This window comes from Dendropsophus ebraccatus, chromosome 6 (genome assembly GCF_027789765.1).
Source record: "Dendropsophus ebraccatus isolate aDenEbr1 chromosome 6, aDenEbr1.pat, whole genome shotgun sequence".
NCBI classification, from domain to species: Eukaryota; Metazoa; Chordata; class Amphibia; order Anura; family Hylidae; genus Dendropsophus; species Dendropsophus ebraccatus.
The window spans coordinates 132,427,608-132,449,285 of record NC_091459.1 but is presented as its reverse complement, the minus strand read 5'-3'; the positions used below and the strand labels follow the sequence as shown (position 1 = coordinate 132,449,285).

The 21,678-nt window shown below is 40.1% G+C and overlaps 1 protein-coding gene across 1 annotated transcript in view; it reads right to left on the bottom strand.

The window, feature by feature from the left end:
* SNTG2 (syntrophin gamma 2) overlaps positions 1 to 21,678 on the bottom strand; it is a 284,599-nt gene that overhangs the window by 148,258 nt on the left and 114,663 nt on the right. Inside the window, exons 2-3 of the mRNA XM_069974063.1 lie at positions 8,574 to 8,714; positions 1,599 to 1,655 (exon numbers count right to left, since the gene is read on the bottom strand). Of these exons, the coding sequence (XP_069830164.1) occupies positions 1,599 to 1,655; positions 8,574 to 8,714 (198 nt within the window). The remainder of the gene's footprint in view (positions 1 to 1,598; positions 1,656 to 8,573; positions 8,715 to 21,678) is intronic.

The following is a 21,678-nucleotide window of genomic DNA, read 5'->3' as shown; positions in this document are numbered from 1 at the left end:
TAATATTGTATGGGAACTATGGCTGTCATTATGTGGGCACTATAATATTGTATGGGCACTTTGGCTGTCATTATGTGGGCACTATAATATTGTATGGGCACTTTGGCTGTCATTATGTGGGCACTATAATATTGTATGGGCACTATGGCTGTCATTATGTGGGCACTATAATATTGTATGGGAACTATGGCTGTCATTATGTGGGCACTATAATATTGTATGGGCACTTTGGCTGTCATTATGTGGGCACTATAATATTGTATGGGCACTATGGCTGTCATTATGTGGGCACTATAATATTGTATGGGCACTATGGCTGTCATTATGTGGGCACTAAAATATTGTATGGGCACTATAGCTGTCATTATGTGGGCACTATAATATTGTATGGGAACTATGGCTGTCATTATGATGCAGTTTGATTATTAGAATAAAATAAAATAAATTCATATAAACAAGATCATCCAGATAGAGATCTGTCAATCCTCATTTTGCAGAAGGCTTTGTGTTGCGCTTAATGATGTAGGGTTCACATGCTGCTCAGCTATGGAAACCAATGCTAACAAGGCCCTTGCGGGGCAATGTTTTTGTGTTGAAATTAACACCAAATGAGGTTTTGTTTTCAGATGAGGTGTTGGTGACTTTTAATATAACATGCATCCCTTTAAAGTGGTACTCTGATGAAAATATCTTTCTTTCAAATGAATTGGTTTCAGAAAGTTATATAGATTTGTAATTTACTTCTATTTAAAGATCTCAAGTCTTCCCATAGTTATCAGCTGCTTTATGCATGTTTTTTTTTATTTTATTTTCCAGTTTCTCTGCTGAACTCTCTGTCCAAGACAGAAACTGTCCTGAGCAGTAGCATATTGCGGTAGAAAACCTCTCCTGCCCCCCCCCCTCCCCTGGTTATATGTTCCACTACCCAGTTTCACTATTCCCTGTTCGAGCCCACACAAACCCAACCTGTCTCACCAGGCCCAGAGCCCCTTTTCTCAGCTTCCATTTACCTGCTGTTTGCTGATTGCTGATTTTGCTCTGTAAGTACTCTGTAAGGATCTACATTTGTGTTTTGGGGTTGTGTGGCCCCTACCCTTCCTTGTTGTGCTTTGTGTTTATATGATTACAAAATATATCTGTTTTAATAAAAAGAGATTTGACTAGAAAACCTCTCCTGCTCTGGACAGTTCCTGACATGGACAGAGGTGGCAGCAGAGAGTTCTGTGTCAGACTGGAAAGAATATGTCACTTCCTGCAGGGCATACAGCAGCTGATAAGTATGGGAAGACTGGAGATTTTTAAATAGAACTAAATTACAAATCTATATAACTTTCTAAAACCAGTTGATATGAAGGAAAAAGACTTTCATTGGACAACCCTTTTGAGAGCTCGGGCCAATAAGTTTATTCATATCGTGTATAGATGGGAAGAGATTATGTAACAAAATATGATTGGTAGGTCATATATGTATATAAATAAATAAATAATAAATATATATATATATATATATATATATATATATATATATATATATATATATTACTATGGTATTATAGGATCAAAGGTGAAAAAATAAATACAGTAAGTGCTTTACCTACCTTAATGCTTAGACCCAATCCACCAACAGGGTCTCTGTGAAGTGTAACAGTTCTGCGCTTTAAAAAATTGGAAAAAAAATACAATTTAGGTAAGTATTTATATACAAGAATATTACTTTTATCCATAAAATAGCATTAAGACTCAAATACAATACAATACAATACAAAGCAATCTTGTACTACACTCCTATAGACAAAAAAGGGATAGCAGGTAAATAATTTATGAAAGCGTAATTTATTATTCATAAAACAACATTAATAACTAAACCTTTTTGTGCATGCACCAGTATAATAAAGCTGATTTAGGTGACATTTTTATTGTATCAAGTCTAACTGGGTATAGTTAACAACAGTTCTAGAGATATATGTGTATTCATAGATTGTAAAACTTAGGTTTTTCTTCATATATTTTGTAAAAAGGGAGAAAAACATATAAAAATGACTATAGTTTATTAGATATAAGGATTTCCTGATATCTAGGGGGTGATAGATATAGGATAACTGTATAGGCATAGGTCTTCAGTGGCATAATAAGTAGGGGATAGAAAACAGCTGCCATGGTGTCTCCTATACACAACACACACAAGTCCTCCCCACTCCTCTGCAGCACATCATTAGATGTGGCAGCAGCATGGAGGATATTATAAAGCAATACTGAGCAGTGTAAGCTGTGAATTTAGAACTTATTTGAGCTTTTTGGAAAATTTTCAGTTTTTCTTTTCTCTCTCTCCATTTGTTTTACCCTGTAACTCACTCTTTACACATTTCTTATTCACTTCTGTTTGGGATCTCCTTTCAGCCACAAATAATCAATTGTTATCATCTTCCCTCATCACTAACCTTCAGCCCTTCTTCAATACTTCTCCTTTGCTGCACCTAGAAGCAGCAACGCTCTCACACTAAGTTTTATCATCAACATTTTTAAGTATCCCACAAAATCTTTCTTTGCAAGGGATTTTTAAGTCTGCAATTCACACATGTGATTTTTGTGTGGCTCAATGATAAACAATGAGTCATTGTACACCAGTGATGCACTGCTGTCCACAGCTCTCCTGGGTGAAGTTAACCCAGTGAGTAACCTGTCGGGTGGCCTGTTCTAAAACCATGTCTGGCAGCAGAATTCTTGCAATCAGCATCTATTATGGTGAAGAGAACTTTTTGGAGTAACTTGACATAGTGTCTATATTACACTGTAGTGGTGATAAATAAAATAAGACTTCTGCAAGTGTAAATTTGTATAGTGCTCTTTGAATAGGAAGTCCCTTTATGTAGATAGAGGTCCTCTAGCACATAGGATTTAGTGTCTATTAGAGTCTCTGTATTAAAAAAGCCACCAAACAAGATGGCTCTCTAACTGTACCTACTGGGCACCTCACTTATGCAGGGCCAAGATACATGTGGACCCTGAGACAACTGGGCAGCCAATTACTCCTGATGGCACACACACAGCTGAGTGCCTGTAGATATAGAAGTGGCAGCCAAAATGGTGAAAGATACTCCCTCTGGTTCTGGGGGAATGACTGCCACAAAAGGAGGAGAAATGGTGCCTGCCAACATGGGAACTCTGTTGGAAGTAGGGGGGCCAGGTGAATTCGGCCACTGTAGGCATAGCAGGTCTGGCAGTGGTTTCAAACACAGACCCTTAAGCATGACCCTCAAGCGTGCTGATGATGAATGAGGTTCTGGTGCCAAAACACCTGATCAGGTGATGGCAGCAGCCCACTGTCTGTGTGGCCCCAACATAGGGGTGTACTCCACCTCCTCACTGCATTTAAGATTGTGCAGGTAGTCTGGGAGGAAGTCCCTCTTGTTAGTTGGTGAATCACAAAATAACAGCAACCGTGCCGGAGTTCTTCTACAAAGCTTATACAATCCTCTAAATTTATCGACTTATCGACAATGGATTGTCTCCATTCAGGACACGTTTCTCCCAGGTTTGGACAGTCCAAATGCACCTTAGATTTCACTGCATTGAGCACTTTCACTAGCAGCCGGCAGTGTCATCGTTTGGCTGGTCTCCCTGAGATCAGTGATCTGTTTCTCTTATTCCTCCTATTCAGGCCACACCATAAGCACTTGTGAGTAAGCAACTCTCTGATGAGCACCGGCACCATACTGTCAACCAGTCGCCAAACACTAGGGCAGAGACACAGCTCCCCATAGAGAAGTAGACACAGCTCTTTATTGTTTACCAGGCTTTTCTAATGTGCTTTGTGTGTGGGGGTCGGTTATGCCTCAAAAGCCTAAGCAGAAATGCTTCAAAAAGCTGCTTTACCTATTGAAAACAATGTAACATTAAAAAGCATGTTTTGGCCGCGAAAAAATGTGTTTTGTACATGGTTTTCACAGCAAAAGAGCCCCTGTAGTCTCACTATAGTAGCTGCAATCGTTCAGTTGTTTTAGTGCAATTCCTTTAAGGATCTGTTCAGACAAACCCAGACTTTAGGCCATTGTTTGACAAACCTGATGAACCGAACTTTTAAAAAGTTCGATTTTCTCTATAGTCAACTTCTGTTCTGTGTTACTAGTTGCTCAGATAGGAAATGATTTTTGAAATACTTCATCTCAGCCAGTTACAATGTCACCTTTAGCGATATAACATTATAAAAGGTTAATGAGCATTTTAATTTTTATTCCAAGTCTGACACAGCAAAGAATACGAAAATTATTAAATAACCATATATTCATTACTGCAATCAAATCCATTGTCTCTGGTTTTTTATCTTGTCATGCCTGCACTGTGGCTTCAGGGAAAGTTTTATGTAGCAACTCAAGATCAACTTGTGAAGGTTATTTTATTCTTTTTAATAAAATTCATGTTTTAAACACTATGTACAATGAGAAATGGGATCTAAAGTATATATTTTTTTCTAATAAGAAAGCACCTTGTATTAAGAATTTCTTACCTTATAAAACATAGTATATGTAAACTAACACTATGGGGGGCATTTATGAAGTCCAGCGTTTTTTACACCAGGCTTACAAATAATACAGGTAACGGGAATAACGTTGTGGAGTGTTCCCAATGGGCTAAAGTTAGAGTAAAGCGTACTTTCAACAAATTTAGAAAAATGCAGGAAATTTCATACTAAAGGGAACCTATCACTTATTTGAAGTTCTTCATTTGGTGTTATTTCAAGCTAAGTAATACCCCTTTGTTGAGCATGCCACAGAACTCTAAACCTTTGAGGCTTTGAAGTACCCTGACACATTTGAAAAAGTACTGCAACCTGCAATGTGTTCATGGACTCCATCTAGTGGTGGCAGCAGGAAGGCAAAATTGTATAATTTATCTCTTGAAAGAATTTGATGTTCTCTGAAAATATACTTAAAAAGAGAGAGGGTGGACAGTAGCCCATTGTCAGCAGAATAGGGTTTACTATATAGTAGAGATTTATTTTATCTAGCATAGCATGCATGTTGCTGACCCCCTCTTGAAATGCCATTGTACTACTGTCTAAAAGCTGTAGAGGTTTGATCTCAGGCTAATCTCCTGCTCTGGACAGTTCCTGAGATGGACAGAGGTGGCAGCAGAAAGCACCATGTTAAGGTAAGCGCACACTACAAAATCCACGCAGATAACTTCTGGCGGATTTCCCCATTAAACCCCTCGCGTGCACACTCCCGCTTGAATTATCATGTCAATTTTTGGGGCGGACGGAGGAATCTGCCTGAGCAGAGAATGGAGCCTATGGGACAGGTGGAACTTTAAGTGGGAGCACACGTAATCCACTGTAAGTTATCTCCACGGATTCCGCAGTGTGCACATACTCTTAGATTGGAAAGAATACACAACTACCTTGAAGACATACAGCAACTCATAAGTAGAGATGGTCGAACATCAGGGTTTTTCAGGTAAGAGCGAACTCGATCCTTCTCGAACCTGCAGCATTTGATTCCCGATGCCTTCCCGTTCCGTGGGGAAGGAGGAGACAGCCCGGGTACCGATGTTCAATCATCTCTACTCATAAGTACTGGTAGGGTTGATTTATTTATTTATTTTTAATAGAAGTACTTTACACATTTAAGTACCTTTCTAGTACCAGTTGATTCAAAAATATTTTTCTCCCCTTGAACCTAAATTGTATTAAAAGATGGAGAAATCCTGAATGCTGAAAAACCAACTGAAATGTCTCCATCCCAAGAGGATTTATAACATCACTTCTAATAAGGGGTTCCCTTTATAGAAAGAGATTGTTCAGCACCGGTAGCCCCAGTCATGTCTCACTGCAGAGTTTGTACTTCTAATGATTTAGTGTGTACAGAATGCCTGGAGCTGAGAGCAGAATATCTGATGCTGAAGACAGAGAAATTATTTTATCATTAATATCTAAAATAATAATTCCAGATACGAGAGCATTTGTATTCATTGTGTTGCCTTCTTAAGCACATGAATTTTTTTATGAAAGGCGTTGAAGTGCTGATTCTACTTGTTCTTTTCCCTTCATTGTACATATTTTCACAGATCTTTACAATCAAGAAGGAACCGACTTTGACAAGCTGTTTAATTCTGCATAATACCATCAATAGAGAACAGTAATATGAAATGTCACCGCAAAAAAAAAAAAAAATAGATATAAATCATCAACCTATATTATTTTTCTCGGCTAAGTGATCCTTAGTAATTTACGATGAAAGACAACGCTGTGCTCCCATTTTAATGCATTGAACGGAGAAAGAAAGCAAAAAGGCTACATTAAAATTTGCAAGCTTAGCAAACAAAGGATAAGAAGAGAAATTTTATGAAAAGGAAGTGTTCCTTGTAATAAATCAAAATTAGTAAAGCATAGAGTCGGGATAATTATAATTTAGTTAGAGCTCATGTTAAGGAGAAGTTATACACTATGGTGAAGACTTTTGATAGATGGAGGGTTTATCTTACCTGGAATTTTTTTCCTATGGTATTGTATGTACAGATCCATTTTATATATATATATATATATATATATATATATATATATATATTATACAATTTTTGCACAGTGCTATGGGTGAGGTACTTGCTATAAAGACTAAGCGTCGTTTGGCATTTGAGTACTGGTGACCGAAGAAGTTGAATTCAACTCTAGGGAGTTCTGGAAAACATAGATATAGCCTATGGCCTATGGCCGTATCCCCATTATCTTGGACTCCCTTGGGCTGAATCCACCTTCTTCATCCACCGGGATTCAAATGCCAAACGATGGGATTTGAGCATGTTCCAGTTCCCTCATACTTAATGAAGACAAGTAAAATGTTCTAGGACTAAGAGGGACTAATACTGAACATTGCTTCCCTAAAGTAAATCTCCAATACCACTACTTACCTTCATCTCTTTCTTCTGCATTATCCAGGATAGAAATAAAAAAATACACAGCCACACCCATACTCGGGTTGAGAATAACTCAGCTTGATTCACTTTAATGGGACTGAGCTGCAGTACTGCTTACAAACTGAAGACAAAGGTACTGTTTCTGCATTAAAGCAGTTTTTTTATTTCTTTAATGCTGAATAACACCTTTAGGCTATGTTCACACAACATGTAAGACCAGCCGTTCCGTGACCCTGGCCGGCCGGTTTCTGCCCGGATCATCCAAGCTGGTATTTAAGTATCGGTCGGATGATCTTTCTGGCCGCCCGCATCAGAACTTCCCCCTGCACACAATGAAGCAAGCGGCGCCGCACGGGATCCCGTCCGGAGCGTATACAATGTGTATACGCTCTGGCCGGGATCCCATAGAAGGAAAGGCAGTGTTCCACAACATACAAAGTACTTTTACTTTTACGTAGTGTGAACATAACCTTAAGGGGCATGTGTCATCTAGATTTTCTTTTACTAATTAAAGTCAAATGTCCTCTGATCCTTCTCCCTGGCATTTGGAGCTGTCAGTATCAGCACTGTATTTGCTGATTAGGATATAGAAAGCTAACTTGGTGGTCACTTGGTGGTGAAAACTTCTGCTTTTTGAATATATGGTTAAAAGGGCATTTACAAATTATTATTTGATTTGATTATTAAACATGTCATAGACCCCATTTGGAGTTTGCCATATTGTGGAAGATTTACAAGATTTACCCTTAGATAGAATCCAGGGGAATAGCTTTAGTACACTTTGACCCAGATTTATTAAACATGATGTATTGTAGAATTGTCTTAGTTGCCCCTAGCAACCAATCAGATTCCACCTTTCATTTTCTAAAGAATATGTGAGGAATGAAAGGTGGAATCTGATTGGTTGCTAGGGGCAACTGCGTCGGATTTACTTTACACCTGTTTGATAAATCTCCCCCATTGTTTCTTATAGACTTTATTAGGGCATTGTGGTAACCCTTTTTGGATGCTCCAATAAAGAAATTTTCTTGACTTCCCGCCGGGCCACATGGGAAATTGCAATGGTTTTTGAGGGCTACCCACCCCCAGAACGGAGTCTCAGAGGGGCCGGCGTGTCTGTGTATAAACAATATAGGAAGATGGCTACCAATTAGTAGAAGATGGGCAGAGAAAGTGGCCTCAGGAATATAGACGACTATGGAGTTTCCAGTGTCCTTGATATCAATGGGGATATCTTCAGACTGACTGCATAGAACGATGTTAGCAATCCAATATTCTAATCACTTCCACACTAGCTTAAGGCCCTATTACACCAAACGATTTTCGGCTGTATTTTGCAATGATCAACCAACATTCAACGGAAATGACGGTCCGCTTGCTCCACATAATACGCGATGTATCAGCAGACCGCCGCTATCTCCTATGGGCTCCCGCAGATTTTCGCGACCCCCCCACTCTGAGGAGCAAGCGAGTGCTGATCTGACCGGTCGGCACACCCTTGTTCCTCCAGATTGGTCCATGTAATAGGCCTTTATGCTGCACTGAGAAAGGGGAACATAGTGACAGAGTTTCTTTAACAGTATTTTGGGATATAATCCTATATTAGACAATATGCGACTACTGGAGTAGCGCCTTCCTATCAGTTTATCAGGCAGAGCACTTACATTTGAACTTTGCTTGTGTCCGCTAGTGCAAACGATGTCTTGTTTTTGGATTGTCAATGCTTCCTTGGTAAGTCTGAGACGCACATCACAGGCATTCTCTGAACCTTCATTATACAGTTGTGCAAAACCAGTTTTAGTCTGTAGACAAGAAAAAAAAGGCATAAAAGATAAGTAACACAGTTCTTGTTTCACAACCCATAAAAGCAAATTGTACGGTGTGATAACATTTGTCCTTAATATTGATGAACTTAGTCTTTATCATGCTTAATGCTTTATTGTAGGAAAATGAACATAAACATATAGAAATGTTTCCATCATGTTACCTCTTTCCCGTCTTTCCTGGTTGTATTCCTCACATCCTCCCCCATTTTTGTAGCCCGTCTTTGGACCTGTGCTATTTTATCAGTATGTTTTTGTAGGTGAGGTCTCCAGAACTGGACTTAGTGTTCTAGATGAGGTCTCATTAGAGATCTATAGTGTGGGATCTCACAATCTCTTCTTCCTACCAGTGATGGAGCTATCATGGACACAGACCGCGCAACTGCTATTGGGCCTGTGTAGCATTGCTTCTTGAGGCACAAGAGCACTCACATGACCTAGCGCAGTCCTTCGGCATTCCGTTCTCCCAACTCCCTGACGTGCCAGTGATGTCACTCATGCAGGGGTGTTCTGGGAGATCAGAACACGGCTGGACTATGCCGGGTGATGGGAGTATGGGGGGCATACAGGATTTATGGGGCCCCATACAGTTTCTTGCTATGGAGCACTATGAATCCTAGCTCCGCCCCTGCCTCTAGCTATACAGCCCAGCATATGATTTGCTTTCCCTACCACGTAACTGCACTGGTGACTTATTATAAGGTATCAAAAATCACTACCCTTAAATCTCTCTCTTTGGAAGTCTTCACTAACGCAGAATTGCCAACGTGATACTCAGTTTCTCAAAAAAAAGAGCATTATTTTGCATTTCGTTCCTACTCAACATCCTAATAAAGCCCTTATAATTTTTATCAGTAATAAACTTCGTATTTCCTACATTTGTGTTGGGATAATCCAGAATGTGTATTATTCTTCACTCAAATGCTTTATAGCTGCCCATCTCTTTATGACCTTCTTGTCCTTCATGTACATTGGTATTCACTTTTCATTTTCTATTGATCTCCATAATTAAGAAACTATTGGAATGGGCTCTTAATAAAAGGGATTATTGTTATAACTCTGTATTCCCTTATTGCTCAAATGATCTCGGATTGATTAGATTCATCATTTGAATGCACTATTAATCATTGATCTTATTCTTCTATGCTTTTATCTAATTTTGTTCCATATTACTGTCACTCATGGCTGCCTGTTTTCATGCCATAAAATCTTTAAATCTTGGTCCATTGTATGAAAAGGAATGCATTACTATTGTATTGTTGTTGCTCTGTATATATGCGACGCAAATACTGTCTATGTACAGAATATTATACTTTGTGCATTTGATGTTTTTTGTGTGGTTTGTGTACCTTTAGGATTAGGTTACGGACAGTAACATTAATGACCTCTTAAGGATACAAAATAGTAGTTCAATGCCTAGTATAATTCCTTCATTGCTTTGCTTCTACTATTTCTTTCATTCCTGGACACTTAGCACCTTAAAAAGCCAGTGCATCAGTATCCCCCATCACCCTCCACATGTCATCTCTAGTAATGCACTGTAAATCATCCCCTAGCACAGTGTCAGCCTGTTCATGGATGTGCACTGCCACCAGTACTATGTCATGGCATAGCAGGAAGGAATAGCTGTGCGCCATAGAGGCAACTCTCAACATATTCACTGCCAACCCAAAAATCAGCATGTCACCTCTCTACAGGGTTAATATGATAAAACCATGCAGATCTTTAAAAATTCAACAGGAAGGCTTTAAAGGGAAACTATCAGCAGATTAGACGTATGTAACCTGCTGATATGTCCCTGCTGCACAGGAGACGCTAAGGAGGAAAGTATGCATCCTTCCTCGGCTGGGTTACGGTGCAGTTAGGCTGGGTTCACACTGTGTTTTTGCAATCAGTTTAACGTATACATTTAATGAAACAAAACGGATGCAATTGTGTGTCATCCATTTGGATCCGTTTTTCCATTGATTTCAATTATTTAAAAAAATGGATCGAAATGGATGCGTTTTTTAACGGACACAAAAGTAGTGTTGACTACGTTTTTCTGTCCGTTAAAAGTAACCAATTAAAAACGGATATGTTGAATGGATTGCAAAAACGCAGTGTGAACCCAGCCTCAGTCTTTTGCAGTGAGACCGTGAGGCTCATTGCACGTCCCCATAGTGCTTATCCGGCTCACCAGCAGATGGTCCAAACTAATCATTATCATTAGAAAGGGGCAGGCCGGTCGGGGAAGATCGGAGCTATGGGGAGAGTTCTCCTAGTGGGTACCCCAGTGCCCCTAACGGTCTCACCGGACCGTGAGTAAAAGACTAACTGTACCGAAACAGCACCAAGGAGGAAGGTAAGAGACATATCTTCCTCCGCATCGTCTTCTGTACAGTAGGGAAATACCACCAGGTTAAATTTGTCTCACCTGCTGATAGTTCCCCTTTAAGGCTATGTTCACACTACGTAAGAGACCGGCCGTTCCGTGACCCCGGCCGGGTCACGGAACGGCCGGTCTCTGGCCGGATCATCTCGGCCGGTACTTAAGTACCCGCCGAATGTTCTTTCTGCCACGGAGTTCTGATGCGGGCGCATCAGCGCGCACCCACATCAGAGCTTCCCATAGCCCACAGTGAAGCAAGCGGCCGGAGCCGCTCGCTTCACTGTGTGAACTGACAGATCTTTCTGCGGCCAGAATTCACAGAATTTCGGCCGCAGAAAACTGACCTGTCAGTTGTTTGCGGCGCCGCATAGATCCCGGCTGGAGTGTATACGATGTGTGTACGCTCTGGCCGGGATCCCATTGAAAGTAAGGTTATGTTCCACCCCCTACGGCCGTAGTTCTCGCCGCAGAACTACGGCCGTAGTTTTACGTAGTGTGAACATAGCCTAAATTAGTATGTATCTACTGCATTTTAGCTCTACCCCCCCCCCCCCCCCCGACAAAAAAAGGCCACCTAAAGCACTGCAAACTTTATATGTGAAATCCCCCTAAAGCGCAGAGGCTGACAACATTTTTTTCATTCCAAGTAATATAAATGTATTTTTTACAGAAAAGCAGTAACATTCTTTTATACATCTTTGTCAGTAACATTAGAACTTAGAATTGCTTACTAATAGATTGCATATGGTTGTGCTGTCTGTTTTCCTACAAGATTTATGCCTTTCTTTTGCGTTTGTGCCTTTCTGTAAATGTATCTGTAGTCTAGGCGTCAGTCTGCCATCACTTCCACAATGGAGCCTCATATTTCTTCTGTAATTATCAGGGAAGCGATGTATGGAAACCAATTTACTGTGTCATAAATTCTTTGCCTTGTTTCCTGTAATGAGTGTAAGAAAATATTGCCATATTCCAGTTTGTTATAGTTTACAGCCATGTAGTTTTATTATATTTTTTTTTATGAAATTTGGTTTAGTATCGTTTACATGTCTGGAGTCTTCTCTGACAAATGACACATTTGCCAATTATAAGAATAGGGGTGGTGGTGGGGGAGGGGGGACCCTATCATATTAGGAGTATAACTACACCTAGGGAGGTATTCATCAAGACTAAGACTAGAAGCATTCTGAACGTAAAAGGACACCTACAGTACTATAGGCCTATCATTTAGTTTATATATATTTGTTTTTTAGGAGACTGTCAGTAGGTTTCTGCTGTCCTATCTCCTATCTCAGGGTAGCATAAACTAGTGACAGAGAAGCTGAACAGAATGATGGATCACTGTTCTGTGCAGCTGATCCAGAGATCTCCTCCTGAATAACATGGACAATAAGTAGTCCTCTCCATTATGTGCATGTGCTCAGTAGTCCTGAATATTTATGAGAAGCAGAAAACTCCGCCCACCAGCTGCTGATTGGCAGTTATCTATCCATGCTGTATATAGACAGTCAACTGTCAATCAGCAGCCGGAGGGCGAGGGGAGGGGTGCGGAAAGAATCTTATTCTCCTGCATATTAGGAGAATGGCTCAATAGAAGGATGTAAGTAATACACCCATCTATTCAGCATTTCTGTCACTAGCTTATGTTGCCGTCACTTAAGGCAGGATAAACCTAGTGACAGCTTCCCTTTAAGGTCTTAGTTCTGTATTTTGTGATTGTGCTACCTTGTTAGAAATTGCTTAGTGCTAAAATTGACAGAATGCATTGCATTGCCTCATCTGTCCATTACACACACACCCCATCCCTTCCCCCAGCACTCCTGCCAGTTTCCCGCTCAAAGCTGGGACTGCTGCAGACTACTGTACATCATTGAGGATACACCACCTGCCGTACTCCCTGTCTTCTTCTGTAGAATAACACATCATCACAAGGAAGCATACTGTAATTACACCTCACTCTCTCTAAATGTCCCAATAATTACATACAGTGGGGCCTTGGATTACGAGCATAATTCGTTTCGGGACCGTGCTTGTAATCCAAATCCACTCTTAAACCAAAGCAGATTTTCTCATAAGAAATCATTGAAATTCAGACAATTGTTTCCACACCCCTAAAAATAATAATGTTTCATTCTGAAAAATATGTAAATGAATGAAACAAACATTTAGAAGGCTGGATATGCCACATTATAGGTTACTGTACAATATAGCAATCAGCATGTGGTGTATAATGTATAGTAAGTGCATAAGAATGAAAAAACAGCATCAATTTGTAGATACAGGATGGAGCTGCTGATCCCCATAATGCAGGAGCGTAGTACAACAGGCTAGAATAGAGAAGCAGGGCTGCAGTCAGAGGGCTGTGTGGTCACATGACAGCAATAGGGAAGGGGGGGTGTTCAGCATGGACCAATCAGGAAGTGAGAGTCACAGAGCTGTAAGAGGGCAGTGACAGAATTTTTTCTATACAGCAGTGCGTATAGCTGAGTGTAACTGTAGGCACATTATAGAAGCTGTGTATAGCTGAGTGTAAGTGCAGGCACATTATAGCAGCAATGTGTATAGCTGAGTGTAAATGCAGGCACATTATAGCAGCAGTGTGTATAGCTGAGTGTAAGTGCAGGCACATTGTAGCAGGAATGGAGAGCATGGGAAACACAAGGACTGGCAGAGATTGCAGGGAGGAATGAGTAGGATATATGTGGGCACAGTATAGCAGCACTCTGTCCTGGGAGAGAGGGGTTACAGCTATGAAGAGATTACCTCCACAGAAGTGGATCTGCTATGATTAAGAAGGTGAGGGAGACTTCCTCCATCAGAGTACAGTGCTGTAGACCCCACTATACAGACTATGCCCCTCCCCCACTCCTGTCCCATCCAGTATGGTGAGCTCTTCTTGCAAAAATCTCTCAATCCAAGTTACTCTTAAACCAATACCACTGTGTGTATATATAGTAATAATAATAATAATAATAATAATATATGTGTATATGACAGGGAGATGGTGATGCAGGCTGGAGGTCAGAGATGGCGATGGTGACAGAGATGGTGACCTCATAAAGGGGGATGAGCCTAAAGCTCAGAGACAAGATCCACCCAAGCCTCCTGTGACATCAATCAGAGGAATATGTGTTGTCTATGAAGAGAGGGAGGAGTCAGAGTCGACAATACACATTTTGTAGTTCTTTTATTTTCAACTTCTTGTCCGAAATAAATCAGTGCGGATCGGGTGGCTGAAAAAGTTGGATGCAACTCTAAGGAGTCCTGAAAAATGTGGATACAGCCTATGGCCTATGGCAGCATTCATGTTTTCCAGAACTTTCTAGGGTTACATCCAACTTCTACAGCCACCCGTAAAATCTGAGAGTGCTCAAGGCTTGCTCGTCTCTATTTCCAACTTTTCCCTCCTCCATTATTTTTATGATGAATACTTTGTTTCACTAAACCAACATACAATGCCAAGTCCGTAAGTACAAGCTGCCAAAAAATATACTCTCCGTCCACATAGTAAACCACACCTCAAGTCATGTAAGGATGTAAAATGTTTGTGTTTGTAAAATGAAGTCTACCTAAACCGAACTGCACCTTTCTAGCTTTACCCCCTCCCCTACCATACTAAAAACTTTCTATGACTTGCATTAGTTGGCTAAAGTTATCTTCCCAATTAACAACTTAGTGACTTTATTCTGTATTCACAGCATCAATGCATAGTATTAAAACGAATGATACAACAAGATAGCGGTACTGACAAGCTATTAAGTAATTCAGCATTTTTTTTAAATAATTGATTACGTCGGTGGCACTCGACTAAAAGATGATCTATGACAATGCTTTCTCTATCCCTGTGTTGTGTTTTGAGGATACAATGAATATGACAGAATCAATCATAACTAATTAACCGCTGACATACTGAGCGTAAAGTAATTAAAAAAGACATTAGCGCTTGTTTTCCAATGATTAAGATCGTGTCGATTGAATACCAACTGGTAAGTACAAGTGCTGCAAACTAATGTCATTACCAGAAAGGGTAACATTAGACCCCAGAGCTTTCACACTATGATAGGTTGTTGAGATTCACCTTAGAATTCAAGAAAAAGGGATTCAATGATTAAATAAAGTTTTAGAGCTCGCAGTCATTACAGGAGCAGAATTTCATCAGCGTTATATATTTGCATATTGGTATCACGGCCCTGAATGCTAATGATTTCTTTGTACAGGCTGGTATTTTTACAGTGAAAGACACTTGAAGTATCAAATACATCTATATCTCACTTTATGTGGTTATACTGTAGCTCCTGAACCAATGGTGAACAGAGGGAGATTTCTCCCTCTGCTCTCCCAATAAATGCTGCAGTCATACTGTGGTGTGCCCAGCTATGACTGACAGCTCTGCCACGGATGGCACAGACACAGCTTCTGTGCCCATTTCATCTACGGACGTAACTGTACATTCATGAGTGAGAATGTGAGGAATAAATGGATGTACAGTTACGTCCACGGTCCAGGACAGGTTAACCCTTTGAGGACCAGGCCCAAAATGACCCAGTGGACCGCGCAAATTTTGATCTTAGTGTTTTCGTTTTTCCCTCCTCCCCTTCTAAGAGCTCTAGCACTCTCAGTTTTCTATCTACAAGCCATGTAAGTGCTTGTTTGTTACAGGAATAGTTGTACTTTGTAATGGCGTCATTCATTTTACCATAACATGTATGATGGAATTCCAAATATATTATTTATGAAGATATAAATAGGTGAAATCGTAAATAAGAATGCAATATGGTAACGTTTGGGGGGGTTTCTGTGTCTACGTAATGCACTATATGGTAACAGCGACATGACACTATTATTCTATAGGTCAGTCCGAACACAACCATATGCAGGTTACACAGATTCTCTAATGTTATATATGTATTTTTTTTATTAAATCCTTTTTTTTGGCAATTAAATATTAATAAAATGGGCCTATTGTGACGCTTATAACGGTTTTATTTTTTCACCTACGGGGCTGTATGGGGTGTCATTTTTTCCGCCATGATCTCTAGTTTTTATTAATACCATATTTGTGAAGATCGGACGTTTTGATCACTTTTTATTGATTTTTTTAAAATATATAATGTAACATAAAATCGGTAATCTGCGCACTTTTTCCCCTCTTTTCGTGTACGCCGTTGACCGGTCGCAATGACGCTTGTTATATTTTAATAGATCGGACAATTACGCACGCTACGGTATATTATATGTTTATCTATTTATTCATTTTTATATGTTTTATTTATATAATGGGAAAGGGGGGTGATTTAGACTTTTATTGGGGGAGGGGTTTTGGGGTAGTGTGTTAGTGTTTTGAACTTTTTTTTTTTTTACACTTTTGAAGTCCCTTTGGGGTACTTTGATTTCTACACTGATGAATGCTATGCCATAGGCATAGCATTGATCAGTGTTATCGGCGATCTGCTCATTGAGCCTGCCTGTGCAGGCTCAGTGTAGCAGATCGCCGATCGGACCGCACGGAGGAAGGTAAGAGACCTCCGGCGGTCCGTTTCAACGATCGGGACCCCCGCAGTCACACTGCGGGGGTCCCGATCGGTAAGTGACAGGGGACTCCCCCTGTCACTCAAACTTAAATGCCGCGGTCGCGCCGCGATCGCGGCGTTTAAGGGGTTAATGACACGCGGCAGCGCGATCGCTGCAGCGTGTCATTACCGGTGAGGTTCCGGCTGCTGATTGCAGCCGGCCCCCACCTGCTATGAAGCGGGAAAAACACCCAGGACGTAAGGTTACGTCATGGGTCGTCTGGGGACAGACTTCCATGACGTAACCCTACGTCCAGGGTCGTCTAGGGGTTAAGGACCAGAACTTGTTGTGGGTATAGTATGAATTTATTTATTTTGGTCCCGATATGGAGATAACATGATGGTTTCCAAGCTTGAAGGTGGTAAAAGGGTTGTCCACAGGCTAGGCCATTAGCATCTGATCAGCTGTGTGCCACCATCTGCCACAGTGAACTCCTACTGATCCTCTACTGTGCAGTAATTATGCGAGTAACGTCAGCTCGGCTCTCGTTCAATTCAATAGGAGCTGACCTGCAGTAACCTATGCCACCACTACATAGTAAAGAGTAGTGATGAGCGAATACTGTTCGATCGAATAGATATTCGATCGAATAGTGAGATATTCGATATTCGTACCACTATCCCGCGAATATTCGATAAATATTCGATAAGCGTTCAAATCCCCCAGCTTCTGGTTTCACCCTCCAAATGGTCAAATAGATGTTTTTCACTAATCGAATACTTGTTCCCGTAGACTTTAATGGGATCGAATATTCGATCGAATATACGCGGGATAGTCGTACGAATATCGAATATTCGAATATCTCACTATTCGCTCATCACTAGTAAAGAGTAAGATATTATATATTATGTTTGTTTTGGTGGTCTCCTTATAGGAGTCACCCCCTGGATTTACCTTGAGGGATATCTGTCTAATTTCGTGTTTGAGACTCTTAAATGAGGCTCCACAGACATGTTTTGCATAATTGATTTCCCCAGAGGGCAAAGCACCTAGGTTTTTACTGTGTTAAGCACTTTTAATAGCAGCCTGCAGTGTCTTCTTCAACTGGTCTGTCTGAGATCAGTGATTGTTTTACTGTGGTGGTCTACTCAGCATTGCTCCCGCCTAGCCAGAAACTTACTCCACACCAATGAGAGGCAACACCCTGAAACAGTTGTCTGTGAAAGGATACAAGGCTTTGGTATTTTCCTTTTCGTATCCTTAGACTTTTAAATTGATATATTCATAAAAAAAACACCACTGGCCTGCCTCCGGCGAATCAACAGCGCTTCCTACAAAAAAGGAGGCATTCTTTATTTAACCAAAAAATCTAACAGATAAAAATTGACACAAGGTGAGACAAAATTATGCACACAAAGGTATTGTCACAAAAATGTAAAACATAGTCCAATCTATTGCAGTCAATCAATGTATATATATAGTCTATTGCACTCAAACAATGTATATATATATATAGTCCTATATACAAATTAATGTTATTGCACATGTGGATGGAGAGCCGTTCCGAGTAGTACTAGAAACCAACCCCACAAGACCCTGTGACAATGCCTGATGTCAGATGCATGCTATACCGCCTCCAGGATGTGCAATAACATCAGGTTTTGTGTGGTTGGTTTCTAGTACAACTTGGAACAGCTCTCCATCCACATGTGCAATAACATTAATTTGTATATATGACTATATATATATATATATATATATATATATATATATATATATACACACACACAATAATTGAGTGCAATAGATTGGACAATGTTTACATTTTTGTGACGATACCTCCGTGTGCGTAATTTTATCTCACATTGAGTCAATTTTTATGTTTGATTTTTTGTTAAATAAAAAATAGTGTATTGTTTAAGAATAGGTTTTTTTATGCCTCCTTGTTAGTAGGAAGTGGTTAATTGAGTAAGATATTGACTGAAAGGGCCACTTAACATGGTGGTTTTGGTGGTCTCTTTACAGGAGCCACCACCTGGCTGGATCCTTCCCTTGAGGGATATCTGGTTAGTCCCTTGTTTTGAGACTCTTAAATGAGACTCCATGGACTCATTTTTCATACCACTACTCAGTAGACAGAGTGGAGCTTTTGGCACTGGTTGCCCAGCATGAACTATTGGGGGCTGGCCTCCCACTTCCCAGTGTGAAGTCGGGCCAGTCCCCACTGGCGGGCCAGTCCCCAATGCTTCATGCCAGGCCGGTGCCTGGGATAAACCAGTGCCATGCAAAGGAACCGAGCCGTGGTTCAAAAAAGGATCACAGCATTCTCCATGCCAATGCCAGTGTATTTATGCAAAAACCTACAAAGTGATGTACCTGGCAGTACATTCACTTTAACACATCATTAAAGTTACAATTTACTGTAAAAAAATAAAATAAATAAAAATATATATTTTGCCACAGAAGGCAAGCCATTATTTGCCCTCCAGATAACCACTTTAAATAAAAATATATGGGTATGGCTAAGTTCACACAACGCCCTAAAATGGAAAAAGGCGTCCGTTTTTTGCGTTTAAAAAGACGTCCGTTATTGCATCATTTCAATGTGCTTGACTAAAATGCATTGAAGTCTATGGAATAACGGATGTCTTTTTCACACATTGTATTGAATGACGGACATCTTTTTAGGCGGGCGCATTCAATACAATGTGTGAAAAAGACGTCCGTTATTCCATAGACTTCAATGCATTTTAGTCAAGCACATTAAAATGATGCAACAACGCACGTCTTTTTCCTTTTTAGGACGTTGTGTGAACATAGCCTATTAGTGATGAGCGATCGTACGAATATCCCACAAATATTCGAATATTCGATCCCATTAAAGTCTATGGGTACAAGTATTCGATTAGTGAAAAACATCTATTTGACCGTTTGGAGGGTAAAACTGGAAGCTGGGGGATTTGAACGCATATCGAATATTTATCGAATATTCGCGGGATAGTCGTACGAATATCGAATATTCGAATATCTCACTATTCGATCGAATATCTATTAGATCGAACAGTATTCACTCATCACTATAGCCTATATCTGGGTTATAGTCCGAGTAAGTGGAATTATGTCAAGTGGACTATGAGTCACTTATTGATTAACAGCCTCTCCCGCATTATTGTACATATAAACATAGCTGTCAATCACAGATAAGAACCACCCACTGGACTCATAAGCCAAGTCTTCCTTTATCTCTCCTCACTGGACTCCATAGACTTTCCAAAGAGATGTCTCCTGCAATGAGAAGAGAGAAACTGAATTCTGCTTAACTGAGTTCTGCTTAACCAAGCCATGTAGTACTGTAGAGTCTATGAAATATTTGGGCTTTCATTTAGCAAATGAGGATTAATATGAATAAAGGTAGAGTTATGCATCTGTGTGCAAATAACTTGCATGCATCATACAGGATGTCCCAGGAGGAGAAAATCTGGTATAGTCATTAGGTGTTCTTCTGGACCATGGTTTACCGAACAGCTTGTAATCAGCTAAGGCCAGCAGGATATTGTCATGTATTAAAACAAGTATGGGTTCTCGAGACATGGACACAATATTACCGTTCTATAAATCTTCGGAGTATGCTGCTCACTTCTGGCACTGGTTCATAGGATGCCCTGGAACTGGAGAAAGTACAAAGATGCCCAACCAAACGAATGTGCGGCATGGTGCATCTTAGTCATAAGATGAAATTAAAAGAATTTAGTTTATTTAGTCTCGTGAAGAGATGCCTAAGGGGGACATGAAGGATTTGTATGTACAGACCCCTCAAGTTACAACAATAATTGTTTTTTAGGACGACTATTAAAAAATAACAAAAAAATAATAACTAAGTTAAAAATATTGTGTCTTGAAACCAAAACTCTGTAAAAAGCTCAAAGTAAAACATCACCCCATAATAAGAATAAAAAAGACTACGGTTGAACGTACCATGCTCGGTAGAGCATAGTACTCGATTGGGCATTGGGGCGTTTGATACTTGACCTAGCACATTTTAGTGCTTAGATAAAGGTGGCATTACACCTTCAATATCTGAGCGCCAAACAATCATTCGTCCGTCAGTTATATCTCCTTACCCCGCAGTAACCTATTACAATTTTTCATTGTAATTTTTGTGTATTTTGTCCCTTGAAAGAATGTTTAAACGAAACATACTGTACAAAAATTTTAACTAAAAAATGCAATAGGTTTCTGCAAGACATATTAGAACTCTGATGGTATGCCATCAATTGCCTGCATACCACATTATTATATTTTATTGCTTTAATCTTTGTACTTCTTTTAACTATCCCTTCAAGGGATGAAATATACAAAAATTAGAACGAAAAAATGCAATCGGTTAACCAGGCATCCTCCACTCTGCCAAGCATGGGGGCATCTGGTTGAATATTCGAGCCTCCTATTGATTTTAAAGTGGTTGGTTACTCGAGCACTTAAGAATTTTAGTGATCACTCAGCAATAAAAAGACCATGTTATAAATGTAAAACAATATGGAGAAAAGGTCCTCCGACCTCTAAAACCCCCCCCACCAACATTGGACAGTTTACATGTTAAATATATTTGCTATTTAGCCATGATTAGTTCAGGTAAATTGGTTTTTGCCTTATGATATTACTACTAAAGATGAGCGAACCAGGTTCGGGTTCGAGCCGATCCGAACCCGAACGTTCGGTATTTGATTAGCGGGGGCTGCTGAACTTGGATAAAGCTCTAAGGTTGTCTGGAAAACATGGATACAGCCAATGACTATATCCATGTTTTCCACATAGCCTTAGGGCTTTATCCAACTTCAGCAGCCACCGCTAATCAAATGCCGAAAGTTCGGGTTCGGATCGACTCGAGCATGCTCCAGGTTCGCTCATCTCTATTTACTACCCATACTAACCTACTACTACTCTAGATCTGTATGAGGAAGCAAGCTCCCATTATCGCTTCCCTTCACTTCTTATTATTGCCCTTGATGGATATGTAAAACTTTTTAAACTACATATTACATTTACATTTTACATTTACATATCAGA